This window comes from Pan paniscus, chromosome 10, assembly GCF_029289425.2.
Source record: "Pan paniscus chromosome 10, NHGRI_mPanPan1-v2.0_pri, whole genome shotgun sequence".
Classification (NCBI taxonomy): domain Eukaryota; kingdom Metazoa; phylum Chordata; class Mammalia; order Primates; family Hominidae; genus Pan; species Pan paniscus.
The window spans coordinates 49,771,226-49,794,678 of NC_073259.2; the positions used below are offsets into that span (position 1 = coordinate 49,771,226).

The following is a 23,453-nucleotide window of genomic DNA, read 5'->3' on the forward strand; positions in this document are numbered from 1 at the left end:
TTTCCAGTGCTGTTCTCATGATAGTGAACAAGTCTTATGAGATCTGATGGTTTTAAAAAGGGGAGTTTCCCTGCACAAGTTCTCTTCTCTTATCTGCCACCATGTGAGATGTGCCTTTCACCTTCTGCCATGATTGTGAGGCCTCCCCAGCCACGTGGAACTGTGAGTCCATTAAACCTCTTTTTTTTTGTAAATTGCCCAGTCTTTGGTATGTCTTTATCAGCAGCATGAAAATGAACTAATACAGTAGCTCATTAGGCATTATGTTTCTTTTTATTTTATTTTACTTTTTGGTGGTGGGAAGTGCAAGGTACACTAATTTGGAAGGGATGTCAGCATGTTACTGACCACAGGGGCCCCTGAAATTTTATAAATGTTTCAGGCCTCACAATTTTCTCAGGGTCCATATCCTACCCTGTTGGGCACATATCTACTACCAAGACTTTCTGTATGCTAGCTATCTCTTGCTTATTTGCCCCTATAACTATAGTATCATTGATGATATTGATCAATGTGAAGTTCCCTAGGATGTCTACATGGTCCAGATTTCTTTGGACTATGTTGTGACTGCAGTAGGAAAGTTATCCTTGGGTAAAACTATACATGTATATTTTTGCCTGATTCATGTAAATGCCAGTGGTTTCCAATACTCTTTTTTGATTAAGATAGAAAATAATTTATCTGATAAGTTAATCACTGCATATGCTGTACTTGAGGACATATTATTCTGCTCTAGCAAAAATATTGAAATTGGCACAGCTGCTGTGGTTGGAACTATAATTTGGTTGAATTTGTGGTAATATCCTACCTTCAGGACCCACCTGCTTTTTCCAGAGGTCAGACTGGTAAAATAAGCAGATATATGATAAGGATGACTACCCTGGGATCTAGAGTGGCATTAATTTCCACTCTTCTGCACTCTGGTGCAGTATTTTTTAATTTTCTATCTTGGTTGGGCATAGATGATTGGTTTTAGAGACTTCTGCTTGGCCTTCTTCACTTTGATAGCGTTCAGTCTATAGGCCAAGGACAAAATGTGGAGCTTACTTCAAGTATTAAGTGTGTCAATCTCAACTATACATTCAGGGATGGGAGAAATGACTACAGGGCAGGTCCATGGATCCAGTGAACTTATTGCAAGCCGGATTTTGGCCAGGACTCCATTTATAACTTGGTTTCTGAGTGCTCCTCAATAAAACAACAGACTATTATGACACTGTTGTAGTTTGAACACATCCCCAAATTTAATATGTTGAAACTTAATCCTGAAATTCATATGTTGATTGGAGGTGTGGCCTTTGGAGGTTATTAGGACTAGACAAGGTCATCAAGGTAGAGCCCTATGATGGAACCCTGATGGCTTTATAGGAAGAGGAAGAAAGACCTGAGCTGACACATTCTTGCCCTCTCACGATGTAATGCCCTCTGCCATGTTATGGCACAGACAGAAGTCTCTCATCAGATGCAGGCACCATGTCCTTATACTTCCCAAACTTTCCTCCAAATGGATCTATAGCCATTTATTCAGGTAAGTGTGTAAAATGTGGAAGTTTGGTAGAATCATTGCCATAGTACATGCTATGGTGTTTTAGGATCTTTCTTCCTGAGGACCCAGTTCTCTCTTTGATCAACGGGCTTCAGGTCTTAAATTGGCTCAGGTCTAGAAACTGAACAAGGGTAATGATTTATTCGGGTGATTATGCTTAGTCTGCTGAACCTCTGTACTTAATTTCTTTTGCTGCAGCAGGCTGAGTATTACCCTAGTCCACTGCCCATTTACTTTGCCTGTAAAGACAGGTCTCCTATATTTTCTATAGATCTGACCCACTGGAAGCCACTCTAACCTTGCCAGGAATCACAATTAATCATTACAGCCTGGATTTCATTATTCAAGCACCACCACATGGCCTCAATTGTTTTGGGGTGTTATCAACTCCATTGCTATAAGTCAAGTAAATAGCAACCTTTCTCACCATCAGCTGTGGCCCTCTCTAGCTCTGGTGGTTGCTAGAGCTACCACTGTTCTAACAAAAATACTGCATCTGGCACAGCAGCTGTGATTGGACCTACTATTCGGTTGAGTATGTGGTTGTCTACGTTTAGATTATGCCATTGCCTTTCTTACCAATACATTTATTTGTTCTTGGTCAATGTTCATCTCCTGGGCCTTCCTGTGGAGCTTAATCATCCAGTGGCTCTTCTGGCCTTATGTCATAGTTCCATGACAGGATTTGTGTTGCTCCAGGGAGACTGTGTCCCTGGGCAAGGTGGCTCTCTACAGCTGAGGCAGACCCTAAAGGAGCTGACACCTGGAAGCTGTTCACTGAGTATATCACCTGCTGCTGAATGGAAAGTGCTTTGTAAGGGATCTGGGGCAGCACATCTCCATGTCTACCACAAGTGATTAAGAGGGTTTGTATTGGTATTCTTGCTGTTTTGTGAGAACTCTTTGCAGAACTGAAGTTTTTCTTTTGTTTTGTTTTGATTTAAGGAGCTAGAACTGGGACACTATGAGTACATTTCTACTTTTGTATATTATTTGTACATATAAACCCAGATATATCTGCCTATTGCTTCCCTATGTCTAGGCTTAGGTTAACTTTTTGAAGAACAGAATATATTTCACTTTATTATATGAAATGAAATATTTGCAGGTAATCCTTTTTGTCCTTATAAAGACTTGAGTTACAAGAGCCTTTTCTGAGGTCCTTCAGCTGGGTAGCCCAAGCATCATCTGTCACCATGACCCTGCTGCCTAGAGCAAGTACATGGAAAAAGAATCCCCGGAGCCAGTTTGGTGTGCCATCCTCCCCACAAGCAGGTGGTGAGTAATTTCATCCAGTTGTGGAGAGGGAATCTTGAGACACCAAAGTCAAGCCAAAATTGATTTAATTATTTTATTGTATTGATGGGGCCTTGAAATCTTTTCTTGGTCAGAGTATTTTTTTAAGTATGCTATACCTAATAATGTCATTTTCTGCTTAAAATTCTTTAGTGGTTTCCTGCTATCTTCAGAAGAAAGTACAAAGTTCTCAGCATGGTCAATGAGGCCCAAGCATGAGCTGAACCCTGCTCACCTCTCCCATCTCAGCATATCCTTGTTATAAAAAAAGTTTATTGTAAATAGACAAGTTATAGTTGTATGTATTTATAGAGTACAAAATGATGCTATGATTTTGTAATACAAATGTGGAATAATTAAATCAAGCTAATTAACATATCCATCCTCACAAACATTTATCATATATCCTGAGAGAGGCACTAGATATACAGGATTGAGCCATACAAATAACTAGAGGGAAAGATACACTTAAAACTCATAATGACACAAATAATGATTTAATTATAGCTATAGAAAGGACTACCTTTTTTTGAAGGTAGACTGTTATAAAAACAAATGCAATCCTCCCTGCCTTAGCAAAGCATTATTCTTTGGCGTTATTTCAGTTGGTTTTTGTGCAGGAGCATCCTTAGGTCTGTGGATTCGGCTTTGTTCAATCACTGAGTGACTCCTACCAAAATCCAGCGGTGTCCCAGTAGCCTGCCCCCAGCAGTTAGGTCTGTTCTCAGGAGCCAGCTCCTCCTGTGTGGGGGTGGGGTGGGCACTGAGGTGTTACTTTCCCCCATATGGTGTGTCTGGTGGTTGGGACTAGAATACAGCCTGGTCTCTTGTCTGCAGTCCATTTTCTACCGGTACCCTGCCCAAAACCCAAGACCATTTGATTGGAGGCCAAGTGACTGGTCAATCACAAAATGCAAACTGGTTGACGTCCCAGCTTGGGCTGTCTGTATGGCTTTCCTTTGGCTTCTCCCAGGAATGCTTCCTGCTTCAAACTGGACAGATTTCTCTGGAACAATGACAACATCCTGCCAGCTCCAGCAGTGTCTGCTGCTACACTTCCCTCCATATTGGATCCCTTGCATCATGGGCTCTTCTGCCTTCTTTGGCAGCTACTCCTCAACCCTTTCAAACAGAGGAACCTGCAGCGGAACTGGGCCCCCGGCTCTTGCTCCTGTTTTCTTCAATGTCCAGATTTATTTGTTTTCAGGCTTGGATGATGATACATATTTAAGTCCTTAGGTTTAAAAAAAAACCAAACCAAAACAAACAAAAAAAAACCAACCACCCACAAAAATCCCTCTACTCTGTCCTTCAGAAAGGACAACAGGGTATGGGGCTGGAGTAGGGTGGAGTAGAAAAACAGCTTACACTCACTGCCTTTAGATAAGAGGTAACTGATGGTAAAATGCCAAGCAGGCAGAAAGAGGGGCCGTAAGACACTTCTTGTCTAACGTTTTGCCCTCCCCCCACTGTTATCACTCTGTGTAGAATCCTGGCTGGCAAGGCTGGCTTGGATGGATACTGACGCTTAGACCTCACACTATTGATTTGCTTAGGGCTAGGTGCCAGGCTTCTCTTCCAGCCCATAAACAACTAATCAAATTAATGGATGCTGCTGCTGGTTCTCATCAAATGCCATTAAAATATAACTCTTTCATGAATAATTCTAAACATTGACTCAAAGCAATTGATTACAAGAACTATGTATTTCAAATGGGAGGAATAATTGATGTTTTCAACATGTAAATAAGCTTCTAGGGAGTTCTGAGATACCAGTTATAAAAGTACAGCTATAATCACAGTTCGTCTGAGTTTTAGAGCTTCCGACTTGTGTTTATTTTCCAGTTGTGGCTTTCAGAGAGCAACATGTAAAATGCAAACCTGTTTCATCATCTCAATTTCATTCTGTCTGGTCCTGCCTGTAAACTTACTAAGTGCTATGGGTCTGCACTTAGAGATATGAACTGTAGAAAAACATAAAGAATGGGGACATTATATTTCCTTTCTTTTAAAAGACTGGCATCTCAAGATACAGAGTCAGTCATCACATAACTGCCTTCCCATCAATCACAGTCAATTCACTCATGAAAAGCTCTAGTAGAAGAAGAAACTGAAGAGTCAGGTGAGGATATTGCACTCTTGTTTCAGAAATTAGTGCGGGGGACTTCTAGCTGCCCCCTCTGACTGGCTGCTCTTTGTTTTAACTCTCTCATGCTTTGTCCTGGTTTGCTCTCACTCCCTACCGTGGGCCTCCCTTACTTGATAGTTTTGTTCAAGTTTTTCTGGCTCAACTGGGATACTTGCTTTAAATTGGATTTTTTAAATTTTCTATTCTTACCCCTCATTTCCCATATTGAATGTAAGAAATAATCCTGCCTCCCTCTTAACTGAAAGGATTTGACTGGCAGAGTCATGGAGTCCTCTATCATGGAGAGGATCAGATAATTTGAGAATATTATGCTACACAAATGAGTCAATTCTTTTTCTTTTCTTTCTTTCTTTTTTTTTTTTTTTTTTTTGGAGTCTCACTCTGTTGCCCAGGCTGGAGTGCAAAGGCACAATCTTGGCTCACTGCAACCTCCGCCTCCCTGGTTCAAGTGATTCTCCTGCCTCAGCCTCCTGAGTATCTGGGATTACAGGTGCCCGCCACCACACCAGGCTAATTTTTATATTTTTAGTAGAGACAGAGTTTCACCATGTTGGCTAGGCTGGTCTCGAACTCCTGACCTTAAGTGATCTGCCTGCCTCGGCATCCCAAATTGCTGGGATTACAGGCTTGAGCCACCGCACCCGGCCTAAATAAATCAATTCTAAGTACATTATTTCACTTAATATGTAGTTATTCAGTCAAATTTTATTGAGTCAGAAACTATAAAGCTAATTAATGTATAATTAATTCCTCCCCCCCACACCAAGTCATCATTATAGGCAGGATCAAAATGTTTATAATCTAATAGGAGACACAGATATATAAACATATAGTGGAAGAAATGCTAAAGATACTATAATAGATAAAAGGTAGGTCATATAGGAACACAATAGAGGGGCAGTACATTTTATTTTGGAAGATGAAGAAAGACTTAATAAAAGAGATGATATTTGAATTGGTCTTGCTGGTTATGGTGGAAAAGCAGATTCCAAACAGAAGACACTGAGCAAAAGCAGAGTTGAGTGGTACAAGTGATGCAATGGAGAGCTGTCAGTAGTTCAACATGGCTGCAGGGTTAGAAGTCACTGGACAGGGGAGAGAAAACCAGAGAAGCTGGCATACAGTCTTGAGTGCCAGGCAGTAATATGCATTTTATTAGTGGTTCTCAAATTGATGTTTGTAAGAGAATCACCTATGGAACTTTAAAAACTCAGCTCAGCTCTAGCTCCATCCCAAACCCACTGAATGTACTTCCAAGTGTGAGACATGGCTGGGCATATTTTGCAAATGCTCTTCTGACCAGAAACTCCCGAAACTTGTTCCATGTCCTTTTTGGGCATAGAGCTGAACAGCATTTCCTAGCATTCCTTGCAGCTAGGCAGAGGCTGTAACTGAGTTCTGGCCAATGGAATGCAAGAAGTGATACATGCCACTTCCAAGTCTATTCCTGAAAATTCTTACAGCATCTTCCTCACCTGCTCTCCTTCATCACCAGCCTGCTGAATATGCTGAAGACTGTAAGACCCTAGAAAGTCAAAGAACCTCTTGCTGAAACATGTCTGAGTCCCTGAGTCATTGTATGTAAGGCTACCCAGTGAACACCCAGTTCAGTGGCCATATGAGCAAGGAATTGATTTTTATTGTGTTAAGCCAGTGGGATTTTGGACTTGTACACAATACTTTTGAAAACCACCGCTGGGCAATAACTGGCCACTGAAAGTGTGAAGTGTTACAATCGGATTTACACTTCAGAAATATTATTCTGGTACAAGTGTGGAGAATAGATAGCACTGGAAAAGGTGAGAGCCAGGAAGACCAATTAAGATTAATTGCAGTCATCTTCGGAATAGAATATGAGATTGCAGCATGGCAGTAGTGATAATGATGGGGAATAGGATAGTGGACCAATTATAGGAGACAGAAGTAAATAAAATCTATTCATTTTGGAGACCATTTGGATATGTAAATGACAGAGCCTCTGAGTTTTCTAGTGTATTTGAAGTTCAACATGTTGTGCTTCAAATGCAAAAACATTATAATTTGTTCAAAGATAATTTTATAGTAATTTCATGGTTATCAAGCTTGAAGAGTAATTGTTAGAGTTATCTTTCCTGATATGGCCATTGCTCTTCGTCTCATCTTACACATTTTGTTTCAGTCAAGAGTAACTGTTTTTAAATGCAGATATTTTCTAGTGTGGTTTGGTTGAAGTCAACTGCTATCCAGATAAAATGATGTATTCAAAGCAAATAAGTCTATATGGTGAATGGAAAACCCTGACACTGTTTTAAAATTTTATTCTACAAAGCACTGTGGCTTGGCTGAAGTGTTGCCCTGATTCCACAGGCTGCCAAGGTGAGCTTTCTAAAAGGCAAGGCTAGAGTGACATCCCAATTCAGAAGTGGCTACCTCAACTGCATCCAAATACAGCTGGAAGATCCTAAAGTGCAGGGGCTCAGGTGCATGTGTCAGCTTTCTTTAAATGCTGAAGACACAAGCACTTTCACTTCAGGATTTATGAAAGGTGGTGGATTACTGGCAAGATGAGAGTGTCCTGATAAGAGAAGCTAGTAAAGAAATCATAAAAAGAAGGAAATAATTTAGAACTCTAGAGCCTAGGAAACCTTGAGGAATAAGTTTGGCCCAGCAGCTCCAAGGGATTATGACCATTGATTTCAGACAATATAGCTGCTTGCTTTAAACTAAGGGATCTGAACTTCTGTTACAAGTGAAAAGGGATTACATTGCAGCTTGTAGAGTTCAAAGCAACCAACAGGGACAGAAAATTGGGAGCAAATGGCCTAACCATGTTTAATGGCAGCATCAACTTGGAAGAAGCTGAGGGGGTTCTGTCGAAAGCTGGGCACTAGAGGGGACTGGAGCCCATGCCTGTCATATTCACCTCACATCTGCATGACTTGTTGCAGCTACCTGCATGCTTTCACATATATACAGTCTTCTTTGGTCCTCTTCAAAACCCTGTGAAGAATTTCCATTCCAGGGATGAGAATAGGGCTCATCACGTCAAGGGAAACATCTTCATGGCCAGTCTTGATACCTGGATAAGGATTCTTAAAAATAATAAATTTGGAGTCATCATTTCAAAATATGGTTTTCAAAATATGGTTGTCTCTAGAGCCCATATTCAAATTATGCTTCCTAGAACTGGCCATTAGCTAATCTTTTTTTCCCTTGTTTTAATATTCATAACTACCAGTTCTTCCTCTAACATTCTCCTGGGGATGTGTTCAAAACATGCAGAGCTCCAGTCTCCCTTCCCCAAAGAAAGTGAAATGACAAAAGAAACAAATTCCAGTGCTAGGAATTGCATTGAGACAAATCTTGTGTTGTGGTTTTAAAAATGTAGCTTAAATCAAAACACGGGGCAATGAACTGACTGCTTTTGCCATTTAATTTGACCTTATCTGTTTCAATCATATGCTTTAAATTGTAAATTATATCCAGGCAGCTATTAAAAATTAATATTTAACTTAGATTCTTGAGCGGTAAGAATTGCTAGAAGTTAAGCATATTTATGGCTTTACAACCATTTCCCAGGTTATCCTTACCAAAGATCCCATTTGATACAGATACTCTGGTTTTGATGGGTGTTTATAGATGTTTGTGATGGAAAACTGGAGTCAGACAAGCCTGAATTCCAATCTTGACTTTGCATTTGGCTAGCTTTCAGTCCTTGGGCAAGTCAAAAAAACCTCTCTAAGCCTGAGGTTCACCATCTGTATGGTGAAATTAACCCTACTTAGCTTCAATTGTTAAGGTTAATGTGAGTATTGAATGGAATATTTATTTTCACATAGAAAACATTCAAAATGGTGGTATCATTAATATGAGAATTAAGCAAAGATCTGGATAGGGTGAAAAAGTTTATTAGAGCAAGGAGTATCTATAAATTTGTTTTGTTACTGTGATTCTCAATTATAAATTATCGTGGTCTTTCTCAGTTATGTAAGTCCTTAAAAAGCCCAATAGTACAGTTGGTATTAAGGAATTTAGACCTTAGGAGAGCTTATGTTGGAAGTAGATATATAAACCTGTGAAATATATGTTTTATATTCACTAAAATAATTGATACCTCGCACTAAATTAAAATATTATCAGTAGTAGTTTATACATATTAAATTAGTAATACTTTCCAATTTTGTTTCTCATTAAATTTTTTCAGAATCTCTCTCTAGGAGAAAGTACCTGGAAGATATTTTCATTTACAGGATATCAGCTTTTATATGCTGATAATATGCTTACAAGCCAAATTTGCCCTGATGTTTGTTCTTCCATCAAGGATGTTCCAGTCTCTCTAAATTGATGTGATTTTTCTTTCTCTTCTCATGTTGCCTACTGTAGTTTCTTTCACAGTAACATTTCTCCCCTCCCAGGTCTCATCATGCTCCCTGGGGCAGACTTAGAGTAAGTTCAATGCTAGAATGTTTAAGAAGCCGCATGTTCTCACTCATAGGTGGGAATTGAACAATGAGAACACATGGACACAGGAAGGGGAACATCACACCCCGGGGCCTGTCGTGGGGTGGGGGGAGGGGGGAGGGATAGCATTAGGAGATATGCCTAATGTTAAATGATGAGTTAATGGGTGCAGCACACCAACATGGCACATGTATACATATGTAACTAACCTGCACATTGTGCACATGTACCCTAAAACTTAAAGTATAATAATAATAAAAAAAAGCCAGCTAACCAGCGAAACAACCAACCAACCAACCAGCCTTTTATGTAATACCCTCAGTCAGCTATGTTGAACATAACTTTTGAGTCCTCTACACAACACATAAGAGTACTAGCCTAATGAGAATTTTATGGTAAAGTTCCTTTCATAGAGGCTTCTATTCTCTCCCTGCAGTTTTAAAGCCTGTTTAAAGTAAAATTGCTGTTTTTATTTCTAAGATTTCATTGCTGAAACCTCCACTTGTTCTCCACCATCTGCCTAACCTTCTCTTTTCATTATAAATCCACCTCTTTTTCTAGTTTCTTCAACAAGAGTGACTTGTGAGTTATAAATACTACATCTAAACTTCCCTAGTTGCTCAAGTAAGACAGTTCTAGGCCAGTCTAAATGGAAGCAACCCAAACGTTTCTGAGCTTGACTCTGTTACCTATATTTATACTCACTAATTACAACTCTATGCACACAAACATGTTTAAACGTCTAAATGGGGATAAATGAGGAAAGTGCCAGTTTATCTGCTGCAGAATTAATTGAGTTGCTCTTGCTGTCTTAAAGGTACAGGCTGGCTAATAGGTCAGAGTTGGGTTCTGAGGGACAAAGCTCGAAGAAATCAGGCCAGATAGAGTAGTGAGCCAAGTCAGTCTCAGAGGGAAAAACCAATATAAGCATAATACCCTACTTGTAGCTGCCTAAGAATGAGTTGAAATTTAAAATAAGGGTTAGTTCAGAGTGAAGGCAGATGAGAAACAATGGCAGGGTACTGAGGTCTTAGCTGAATGTCAGATAATCCAGTTGGCCTCCTGAATTATCAGTTATAGAGACAATTAGGATTTATTAGCATTGTCTTTCTCATATTTCATATTGGGCTGTGTTGGTGACCCATGGGGAAGCCAAATAATGTGATAAAATTGCTTACGGAGCCCAGTGGTGAGCTGCCATGTATTGACTCCCTCCTTCAAATCTGAATGCCTGTGTTGGACTTCTTTCCACTGTACTGTCAGCCAGTGGTGCAGTGTTTTTGGACATTACTTGTGTGAAATCTGATACTACAAAAATAAAAAAAAAAATTGTACCTGGTTGACTCTTAGGGCAGATGGAGAAGAAATAATTCTTAACATTTTAAATAGAATTTGCTGGTGATCTCAGCTATGCTAAAAGATAAGGTAACATAAGTAGCTACCATGGGGAGAAAATGGGGTAACTAATTATGATTATACAATACAAATAGACATGTGGTGATGAGATTTATGTCTAAGTGTATATTATCAGGCACAAATTCATAGTGTTTATTTAATTTTCCATTTAAACTACTAATGAAGTACTTTATAAATGTAGGATACTAAAATTATGTCAAATTAGTTCAAATTCTGCACTATGTGGAAGAAAGTACTGTAATTACTGAACAGTAGAAATATAATTGTTTATAGTACTTAAGCATCACTGCAATTAAGACATCACATTTGTTAAGCTTTCTTTAGAATCTGTGCTTAGTAATTTTTTAAATCCTTTTTTTTAACCTCAATTTCTGAGATTGCTACACATCTCTTTTTAAAATGTCCTTAATAGTTTAAAAGTTTTGGTATTCAAAAAGCTCTGTAGAGTCTCAGTCTATTGGTATGACTCAGGATTCAAGACTGAATGTGAATGGATTTAATTTTTACTTTATTTCATTTTAGTATCTTTACTTGGTATAAATGCAATACCCAAAAGAGGCAGCAAAAGAAGAAACTAGATCCATATGTAGGTAAGAAAAGGTCACTATCAGTATATACAGTTCAACAGTGGAAGCCTTAGAAGGCTGAAGTCTTGTTTGACTATTAAAATGTCCTTGGAAATTATTCCATTTGTTACTAAATTTATGAAAATTTAAATATCTTTTTTCATTTTTTTAATAGTTTTTCTAGCTAATCCCTAGAAACACATAAACATGTTGTTCTAGGTTTGTTATTTTTTTTCTGTCTTACTTCTGCTAATTAGATTTTCTCATTAAAACATTTTCCATTAATACCCATGTAAAAATTCTCAAATAATATTTTTATAAGACATGCATATTGATAATAAACATCTACTTTCTAAATCAACTTCTTTCATCATTCTATAAGACAATGACTTTCAGAATAAATAAAAATGTGGTACTAGGTGTTATTATTTACATGTCCCAGAGCTAAAAGTTGAATGTTCTAGGCTGCCAAAATTTAGTAATAGCTAGTGTTGCCACCTTACATAACATGGTAAGTTCCTTTAGATAGTATGGGCAATGGGTTACTATAGTGAGCTTGATCTCTGCATTTGTGTGTGTGTGTGTGTGTGTGTGTGTGTGAGATATGTTTATGATTCTAAGTAGCACCATGCATGGCTATTAAAGGTAAAAGTAACAGCAGGGGCATGGTTCCAAATGCTTAGTAAAGATGTTTATTAAAGCTGGCTCTCAAGTGACAGATAAATGCATAGTTCTATTATGCATGCTAAATTCAGTATGCTGCAAGCTTAAAAGTAGATAGGTCAAAACAAGAGAGACTTAAAAAATCATAAAGAAAAAATGCAGCTATGTCAGTGTGTGACAGGAAAATAATTTTTCCTTAAAAGTGATCTCCCTCACCCCCTCAAGAAACGTAACCACAATTTATGGAACAAAATTGAAAGCAAGTTGGCAGTGTGCCTTTTCTTAACTTGCCTGGCATCAAGCTTTAAAAACCCCATGTAAATGGACTTTTCTTAAGCCAAGATACAATTAAACAAAAAACTACATCACATAATCACTGCTGTATAATTCTTATTTATTAATGTGCAATATTTAGTTCTTAAAAAACAAAAACAAAAAACACACACGCAAAACAAGACATTAAACAAATTCTTTCATGCACGGCTTCTCTACCTGACAAGGTTCCGCTGCATGATTTTTTGAGGAGTTCCCTTGCTCAGGGTTGGCATATGTTTTTCAATTTTCACTATCCAGAGCCATATTTGCAGAAAAATATACGAATATTGTAAATGGTGGGATGTGCTGCTCTCATATGATGAAAACTTCAGTTCCTTGGTTGTCTGGGGCTTTGTGTAAATGCCAATAAATTTGAGAGTTCGCCCAACTGTGTGTCTTAACCTTTGTTCCCAAAGGTGAAGGGCAGGATTTTTAATCAAGTAGCAATTTATCTTTAATTAGGAAAACATAATTAGGTATTATCACCTAATTTCAATTACTGGTGGGAGAAAGTCACATTTCACGAGTAGTGACCCATGTTGGGTTATAGATCTCCTATTACTGAATTTTGCATCTGTATTTATATTTGGCAGACAGCCAATAAAAATTAAAAGGTGATCACCATGTTTCTCTGCAGTCCAGTTGTCAAAGTCACCAACTCTGCTGCTGAATAAGAAACCAAGAGATACTTCCTGAGTCACATTTAGCTATTTCTGTTTTCTGCTCAGACATCAAGTGTAGATCAAAATAGTTGTATACAAAACGCCCATGTGAAATAGGTTAGGTAACTGTTCCACACTTCATTTCTGGTACAGTTAAAAACAGTTTTAATGTCTCAAGGCACCACTATGGTTGAACATCAGATACATGGGTCATCAGCTAATCTTCTACTATGCTGTAAAGTCAGTAATAGCTTGTGCAATTGTGAAAAGCAATCTCTAGAGGACTGTTAAGTATACAGTAGGCACGTGTATTATAATACAAATAGAAAACAATGAATCCTAGAAAAAGCATGTTGAGCACCGTTGTGGCATTGTTCATATTTTTACCTAACACTACGTAAACCTTACATATACAAAAGGAAAGACTAAATTTTTAAAGTTACACTCAAGGTTGCTTTTTGTGCTATCTCCAAGTCTATCTCTGAGTCTAGTTCGTAGGTGTACTTTTAGAAGTCGTTGGGTCTTGATCAGCTTCTGTTGCACTAGTAGATTCGTTCAACTGTGAGCTCAAGTTTTCCGAGGTTAGGTGGGAAGACTTGTAGACGATCTCATTGAAGTCAGACCTGATGCAAACCAAAGAAGGGTCATTCAAGGGGTCTTCTACTGAAGCCTGGGTGTTTTCTCGAGTGATTCCCATGTCTTTGCTATGTTCTGATGGAGATTTTCTTTTCATGCGAGTGTAAGTTTTGTCTTGATTCTCCATGCGTGGTTCATTTTTCAAAAATCGTCCAAAGAACCAAATAAAGAATCCAAACCACACAAAGGCTATCAGGCTTGGAACAAAGGCCAGACACTTGACATCAAGACTGGCTCCTATGAACCTGCTGTGTAAGAACATGTCTCCCTCAACATATGTTTTATTAGTCCGAGGGTTAGTGTGATTGGACCTCCATTCCCAGGATAGCTTGGTTCTGTTCAAATCTTTTAAACTTTCTGAGTCTTTCACTGTATATATCTTCTGCCCTGGACCGATATATTGCCCATATTCATGAGGTTTATAAAATATTTGGTTCTTCCACATATTAAGATCCAAAATCAAGACGAGGAAGATAATTCCATAGTTAAACCATTTGCCTGCATTAAAAAAGAAATACTGCATTAATCAAAGGGCCATAAAATTGCAATAAGGTTTTCTACAATAAAATGAGGATAATGGTATAATAACATCAATTGTTAATGTTTCAGACTGGTTAACAATTAATTTTTTGAGAGTGCTGTGCTGCCATTAAGTGAATTGGCAAAGGGAATTTACTAAATGGATTCTGGGCATATGAAAACACAACTGTAGGTCCCTGAGCCAGTAATTTATGGCATTTATACTAACAAGATTAAGTCTCCTTGTTTTACAGGCACCACAGCTATACTCAAATTTGGTTCCATGTAGGTTATCCTCTAGAACATTTCAATTAATGTGAAAAAACAAAGTCTAATGAAATTCTTAGAAAAGTTCAATGTATGATTGAACATCTCTTACAGTTTTATAATTATGTCTGGGCAAGAAATAAATCATTTTGCAATGCAAGCACAGCAGTATATCAAATTAATTCATATTGCTGTTTGTAGGTGACCTGTTGATTAAACCATTAGTTGATGTGATTCAGATCAATAATCCTTGAGCATTCATTTCAAGACTTTAAAAATAATTACATCAAATTCTCATTGAACAAAATGCATTTATCAGACATAAATGTAACCATACCTTATGAACTGCTTGAAAAGATATATTTGAAGAGATTGCAACTATTATTTCTTTTTTCAATATTTAAAATCTTATATAAATACAATATTTAATGATCTGTTATCAAATGATATTTTTACATTTGCAAATGGAAAGAATGTGGGAAAACTTTTCAGGTATACTAGAAAACTTTTCAGGTATACTAGAGTCCATTATAATTTTTATTATGATTTCTACAAATGGACAAAAGGTGAAAAAACTTTCGAGTGATACTAGATTCCATTATAATTTTTTATTATAAATTATTGCAAGTATCATGTATATTATAATAATACAGTAATACCTGCCTCATAGGTTCCAGAAGCTTTAGTTATAAAAATTTTATGTATTATGCCAAAACTTTTTTCTTTTGTATTTGAAGTAACATTATTTAACGTTATTGTTACTGCTTCATATGATTATGTATTTGGCAATATACAGTCTAACAAAATATCTAGCTACATAAAAATACAAAAGACATAACTGCGAGGGGTTTAGGAAAGTATTTTATCATCATAATTACATATTTTATTAAAGCTCCTATTATATGTAAGGCTAAATACTTTTAATACTGGCTCCAAAATTACTAGCTGTGTGATCTTGAGCCAGTTGTTAAACACTCCAAAGCCCAGTTTCTTTACATGCAGAAAATAATAGTATTTATTAAAGTTGTCAGAATTTCATGCGATTACTAGATGCTAAGGACAGTGCCTGGTACATAATAGGGGCCCAGTAATTGCTATAATTATCATCACGAAAGCCTTGCCTAAACCATGATAATTTTTTTATTTGCATGAGAAGGTGCAACTTGCTCCTCTATGAAGAGAGCTTACCTAAACTATATGAAGGGAAATAGTAACTGCTTGTCCTGACATTGTTCAGCTATATAGAGTTTATAATATTTGAAACGAAAACTCTTGCCTGAATGATTTTTTTGGGCATACCCAACTGGAAAGTAATTTTGAACATTGGGAATGTTGTCTCAGATATGATAAAATATCTATAGTGTCTGGTGCTGTTAAGTTCAAACCACTCATGAGATCTTCAAAACTAAACCAGGTTCATATTAAAGATCAACCATAACAGACTCCGTGTAGAACACACTGGTAGATGCTGAAGACATATGTCTCTGCCTTTCAGAAAGGATTTCATCATCTTGTTAGGGGAACAGGACAGAGATCAACAGATAAATAGTGAGAGGCTACATCTGGAGGTGCCAAATGAGTGATACAAACCATAAATGCTGTAAATATTGAGGAAATGGAAAAAAAACTGAAGGATACTTTCTGCAGCAAAGATTTTGAGGACGGAACAATTCATGTGGTCCTTGAAGAACAAGCAGGACAGAAAACAGTTTGGAAAATTTTGTGTTTTTATTTTCGTTTATACTTTCAGTATGTTGTAGATAGAACAGCATATATAAAAAGATGAGATAACATGGAAGAAAGAGGCTGAGGGGAGAGAAAAGGAAAAGAATGGAGATTATTGTAGAAAAAGGCAGGAAAGGGATGAGAAACAGGAGAAATGAAAAAGTTCAGAGATTCTTATCCAGTATTAAGGAGACACTAATCTGTAGATTCCATGACAGAAAGCAAGTTGAAGGAGGGGCTTTGGGTTCTCCTCTGTTGTCGGAGCTTTATATTTATTCTCTTGCTGTAAACTGTACATGTTACAAAGCCAGACCAGATGGTGGGGGAAGAGGTCCTTGTGCTTGTATGACTGATCACCATCTCCTTATAAAATTTTTATTTTCCTTTTGAGACAGTGTCTCACTCTGTCGCAAGGCTGGAGCACAGTGGTGCAATTATAGCTCACTGCAGCTTTGAACTCCTAGACAAAACAATCCTCCTGCCTCAGCCTCCCAAGTAGCTAGAACTACAAGCTCAAGTCACCATACCTGGCTCCCACTACTTTCTTGACTCCCAAAGGTTTCTTTCTCCCAAAGAACTTTTCCAGCACTATTCAATTATTTTTCTACCAAGTGAATAGTGCTGGGTCAGTTTGACCACTAAACTTGCACACCCAAGGATCACTTTTTATTATTTCTCATGTGTCCTGATGTCTGAACATTTAGATGGGGTGGAGAAGGAGCAAATTAAAACCGTATGGCCTAACATCAGTTAACGGATATCATCACCTACTCCAACACATCTTTACTGGTTTGTAAAAGGGAGCACCATGGCAACAAAGCTGCAGGCTGGAAATCGGCAGATGGGCATCTCATCCCAACACTGAACTTAAAGCATATGACCTTGGGTAACCTGTTTAACCTCTCTAGACCATGGTTATTCTATTTTCAAATTGAGAAAACTGAACTAGATGCCTTCCAGTTCCATAATTCTGCCCTTCTACCCCAAATCTGTCTACTTATTGGTCGTGTATAGAATCCAATTTTTTATTCTGTGAAATGGAGAATAATACCAGTGTAACTACCTCAAAGGATTATTTGTGAGGATAAAATGAGATGTTGTGTTGGAACATTCTGTGAAATATATTGTTTGCCAAAAATGTAGGGTGGTATTATTTCTCCAATTTATTTCTCTACTCCTTCAATCTAGACAATATAGGATCTTGGTGATGGAATAGAGGGAGAGAAGGACACATAAGGATTGTAACAAAGATATATCCTAAAAGTGATCACATTATCTAATTTTTCTGTTGGAATAAAACAGTATGCATTACTAAATACCAACAATAATAGGAAGATGACATGGGACCAGTTATCCAAGAGGACTCAGTGTGTGGCTCTACGTAAATATGCTTTGTAAATCAGCATATTTAACATGCTAAAAATCCTTGGCAATTAGTAGTTTGTCTACTGCTTGCAGTAGTATTGGCCCTGAGGAAAGACCTTTTATATCTATGAATTTTGAGGCTAAAAAACAGGGGATCGTGTCCCTACCTCTCCCCCACAGAAGAGAGGCCATGTGGGGGTGGGGAAGTGCAGAGGGGAAGGGATGCAGTGAGCCAGGCTGCCTATTCATATCACATTTCCCTTCTTCTCCCTCCTGCGGATGCAGCAGTGTCCTTCTCTCACTCAGCTGAAACTTGAAGCTGCTAAAATGGTAGAAAAAATGGCCCTTTTTATTATTTTTGTTTGTTTGTTTCTGCCCATCTGACATGACCTCTAGTTCATTTATCTGTTTACAGAGGAAGGATGTTCATCTTTCTCTGTCATCCATCCTTCCATTTTTCCCACACACTGTGTCGTTACCTTGGTAATGCTTTCTCCTCCTTAAAAAATTCCTTTTGCCCTATCAGATGTGGCAAAGCAGAAGGTGAAGTCAGGCAGGGCAACCCAACCCCTGTGTTCTTGTCTATAAAGTGAGGGAGTTGAGCTAGATAATCCTTAAGATTTCTTCCCAGCCCTAAAAGTTTCTTTGATGAGTCTGTGAAATAAACATTGCCTAAATCTTAGTGTTTTATGCTAGGCCAGGAAATCTCAACATTAGAGCAAAGAAGATGGAATATACAATTTTAGAAGGAGAAAGGTTTTCTGAAAAAAAATTGTATCTTCTGAGAAACAGTGTTTACCATAAAAAATAAATTTTGAGTCCCTGAAATGACGCAGATAGAAAGGATTTAAGACAAAAAAGAACAGAATAGAAAGTGCTTCTATAGCCATTTTCCCAAGTGTGTTGTTGTGAATATACAATCGACAGTAACTAGAGGGTTGGTATTTCAGCATTAATCATATGAGAGCTTTTGCATTTTCCCCTGTTGTTTCAACTACATAGCATAATGTAAATCAGCAAGGAGGTAGGGTAAGAATCCATACATTCTTTCTATTAATCTCCTTGTTGAAATACTTCACTATCTCCTCTAATGAGAAATCACTGCGTGGTGTTGGTGGGATTACCTCTTTTTTGGTTTTTGGGCTTTTAATGAATCTTACCGGTTGTCAGAGATGATATTATAATGAAAATTTTATCTTTTTACTTTGTGGGAGTTTACAGAATCTGAGGATTGATCATTTTAAAAGGATTCTTCATTAAATATCACCCTCACTTAAAAAGCAAATGACAACAATTTGAGGGAAAGTGTTATTTTTTTCAACTAAGGAAAAAGACTATAAGGTACTGATAATTCCACCATATAATGAACTTTTCATGACTGAAATATGCAAATATAATATTTTTAATCTTTTACTCTTCAGAGGTGCCAGTTAGCATTGTGGTTGAGCTGTGCTGTGGGCCCCTCTCTACCACATGGGTGTGCTTACTTGGCCAGACTTTGACATCTAGTGCAGGTGTATGGATGTGCAGTTACGCTCCCCAAAGTCATTCAGCAACCATCATGGGACAGCACAAAACCATGGCCTTGAAGAAGATGAATTTTGGATAAGTAAAAGAAATATGCAATTTGCTGTATCAGTCTTCTTGGCCATCCATCCTAATCTTCCCTCATTCCAGATGTGAGCAGTAAAAACAGGGCTCACGAGTTAGCATCTCTTCATGTCTCTCCCTAGGCAATTTAGGGATATCTAGAAACCACATTAAGTGCTTGGGTCATGAGGAGGCCATTTTGTAAACTGAAAATATTTACTTATTAATTTATGAAGTAGTCATAATTATTTGAGTTATCAAAGTACCTTCTTAAGACTTAAAAACAAACTGATACAACTTCTCAAAGTGCCTCTCTTGTCATTGTTACTTCCTAAGTGGGAGACTATTTCTTAGGAAGCAATCCAATGTGATGAGTACAGGTAGGAACATGTGATCATAAGCATAGAAAGAAGAAGACAAGTGGTTATACTGAATTAGATGACCATTAAACTATGACTTTCTTGAGATTGGGAACTGTGTCGTGTTCATTTCTGTGTTCTCCAGATACCAACTAGTTTTTGACACATATTAACTCAGAAAAATATCTGTTAACCAAGTTGTAAACTCTGAGACAATGTGCCCAGAAAAATACGAAAAGAGAAGTTTTAGCATTTCAAATAAAATGCATGTATCATAATTATCTGATGAATTCCACGATATAGCTAAAATTGCACATAATCTGAAAAACTGTGAAAAGCAAAATGTTCATGTTTCAAGAATTATGAATAATTATATATTTCGAGTCCTTCCTCTGGCTCTGAAGACAATTCCTAAAGGGCATGTAAGTTTTATTACAAAGGTGTTCATGTATGTACAAATGAAGACAGGATACCTCAGGGTGGGCAGGGCAGAAACTCAGGACCAGCAAGAACTGACAGGCCATGGGCAAAATGATGGCCCTGAAGAAGATGAGTTTTGGACAAATAAAAGGAATTGCTGCTTTATATAGAAGTACTTAAGAGCTGAAAATGAAAATTGCTTGAGGAAAGGTTTGGAAAAATTCACAACAACTGAGAGCGGAGCAAGAGGTCTTTGTGTACTTTGGATAAATTCATGATCTTTGGGGACTTTCTTTGTATACAGGATGCAACACATTTCCTTATAACAAGTCCCTTGCTAATTTTGCCAGACAGAACATTCTGCTGGAGGAACCACTGGACGTCCCCTCCCCAGCCTTCTCGTGGCCTGATTCATACAGGAGAGCTCTATAAAAAAAACAGTCTCTGGGAACTCATTTGCTAGAAATCATGCACCTATGAAAATAAAATCCTTCATTTTTACTCATTATTTTCCACATTCTCACCATTGTAAAACACCTGTACCCTCACACAACACAGGAAACTGAAATAGAACAGACACTACACAGGCTTGTTTACTTCTACATGTTCCAGTTTTGCCGAAAGGGTTCCCGTGGGCATCATCGTGCCAACAGTGTGAATTCTTTCCTCAAGGCTGCACAGGCCTTCCTTCTGGCCTTTTGCCCAACCCCCTCCTAATTTACTCAGATGATGGCCACCAATGGGACACTTCCTTTGTCTGGCTGCGATGACAGATGGCAGAGCTTCTACCGGGATTGGCATTAATAGGACTCAGAGGAGCTTCCGAGACTGAATTGAGAGGCCATTCCTCTCTCACCTCCAGAGATTTAGTACGTCGCATTTTCAATCCATCTATGCACTTACCTTACAGGTAAAGGGGAAGAGGGCAGAGAAGATCATTATACAGTTGCTTTTAGGGTTTACTTTTAGGAGGAGAACAATGAACTTGGGCTAAAAGTACCAGTGTGACTTAATCACTAACCATTTATTCCCTTTGTTACTGAAGTCCATAGTCTAAGACAAAATATATTTTAAAACACTCTTGGATAGAAATGATTTATTTTTATAAGCTGTAGCCCAGCTTATAAAATGAAAGCTCATACATACTGCAGCAAGCCATCTGTCAAGGGGGATCCAGATGAGCTAAACAGATGCAACAATTCAAGTTATTTCTGACATGCATAAATAAAACTAGCTTGGAATCAGGATTAAAAAAAATACTCAAATCCTATATGCTTTTAAAATGTCAATGGGAACTCATCAGTGTCATAACCCTCTACATACAGAGTATTTCGTTGGGAGAGAGAATTTTGCATTCTTAGCTTTCTCCTTTTTAAGGACTCAGGACAGCAGATAACAGTAGAAAACTCAGAACAGTGGGTAAGTGGCAAGAGGGCACCCTCTCAAGCTACCCAACATTTCTGAATTAAATAGGAAAGACAATCTCTGGCCAGATGAAAGGAAAAGTTTTAAGTAAAAAACAGTGAAAGCTTACTGAATGCTTACTACATGGCAGGCAGCGTCATAAGTGCCTTACATATATTAATTCTCACAACAACCCTATGGGATAAGTATTATTACTGTGCCCATTAAATAGACGAGAAACTGAGTCTCTGAAAGGCTAAGGAACTCGATGAGGACCACACCACCAGTAAGTAGCAAAGCTAGAGCCCATGTATCCAACCTCTTTGCTCCATTGCTTCACTGTGTGCTGGATGTCTTTTCTAAATCACAGGGACATGGTAGATTGGGGCCAAGTGGAGTCAACTTTTGACTCAGGAGACCCTTCATGGTCCTTGTCCAGGCTCTTCTAGTGCAGAACAAACAAAGCAGATAAAGCAAAAGAGGGAGCCATCTGGGGTTCTACAGTTTCCCTTCCCATCCCTGGCTCCAGCTTCCTCTGTGGTCACTCAGACCAGCACCTTTCCCCAATCATAGTCTCCTCTGCTGGCCCCAGCTCTAAAATTTCAGCTCCTAGGAGGATTCTACCATGTGCCTTTCTCCCTGGTCATCCCACTGCTATTGAATTTGCATTCTACCCCTTGGCTTTTGATTTTAACAGTTGCATATGAAAACAAATTAAAGCTGAGATAAGAGGAATTCTAACTATAGAAAATGTCTCTCAGCAGCAGCATGTCTCAAAGAGCAGTCCTCTGCCAGCCAGCAGACGTATCACTTGCCATGCTTGACAGAAGGGTGGATTCCAAGTCTGCTGCATACCTCAGGCATCAGATTCTGGAGGTGTGGCTAATGCAGCTGTCTTTTAAATAAGTTCTCCAGGTGATTCCAATACACATTAACGTTTGTCATCCCCTGACGGATCTAGAGGGTTTTATGCTTAATAACTCCAGTGGTGACACTGTATTTAGTTATCAAGGAAAGCACTGAAGTCTCCATAAAAAAAGTACCAGGGCTCAGAGGAGCTGATCAGCAAGCTAGAATTTGTAGTTCACATGGAAATTTGTAGGCTGCTAACTATTGAGAATATTGAAATGGAGCATGTAGCACAGTATTTTGGAAATTTTACCTAGTTTTCCACAGAAACAATTGTCTTACAAATGTAGTCAGGTAAAGTAAAAAGCCCTTCACAGATGACTAGATGCTACTCTGGGGTGGCCTCAGCAATCTCTTCAGCCACTTAACAAAACAGAGAGAGTAAAAGAAACAGAACAAAAGCAAGAGAGAAAAGCTCAGACTGCTTCAACCTCCAAACCTGTGCCATTTTCCCAGGTATTTTTATCATGGCTATGTGGATGCATGTGAACAAACTGGGTTTATCACAAATTGGATTTAATTTGTTTATGGTGGAACCCTTCACTCCAAAGTCCTCACCTACCCTATTTTAGCTTATTTTTTGAGACAGGATCTGGCTCTGTTGCCCAGGCTGGAGTGCAGTGGTGCCATCATGGCTCACTGCAGCCTTGACCTCCTGGGCTCAAGAAATCCTCCCACCTCAGCCTCCCAAGTGGCTAGGACCACAGGTGTGTGCCATCATGCCAAACTAACTTCCTTCCTTCCTTCCTTTCTTCCTTCCTTCCCTCCCTCCTCTTTCTTCCTTTCTTTCTATTTTTTGTTAGAGATGAGTTTCCCTATGTTGCCCAGGGTGTCTCAAACCCCTGAGTTCAAGTGATCCTCCTGCCTTGGCCTCCCAAAGTGCCAGGACTATAGGTGTGAGCCACCACGTTCAGCCCCTTATTTTATTAATATTTTGAATTTAAGCTCCAGAATCCTCAAAAGCCTTTTTGGCAAGTCCAGACACCCAATTGTTTGCATGACACATTTCAGGGAGACGCTCTGATCTCATCTGTCATCTCTCAATCAGAAAAGAGACATCCCCAATTATCAACATCACTTGGGGGAGCTTTCCCGAAGTTCGATTCTCTGGCCCTCACCCAGACCTACTGGATCAAAACATTAGTAATGAAACCCAACAATCTGTGTATTTATAAAGTTCCCTGATGACTTGGCCATCACCATCAT

At 38.4% G+C, this 23,453-nt stretch overlaps 1 protein-coding gene across 4 annotated transcripts in view; it reads right to left on the reverse strand.

Moving 5' to 3' along the window:
* Positions 1–12,453: 12,453 nt before the first annotated feature.
* TMEM117 (transmembrane protein 117) overlaps positions 12,454–23,453 on the reverse strand; it is a 554,287-nt gene continuing 543,287 nt past the window's right edge. For all 4 annotated transcript variants that reach the window (XM_003825747.4, XM_003825748.6, XM_063593086.1 and 1 more), the window contains one exon: positions 12,454–14,187. In XM_003825747.4, the coding sequence (XP_003825795.1) occupies positions 13,541–14,187 (647 nt within the window). In that variant the 3' untranslated portion in view covers positions 12,454–13,540. The remainder of the gene's footprint in view (positions 14,188–23,453) is intronic.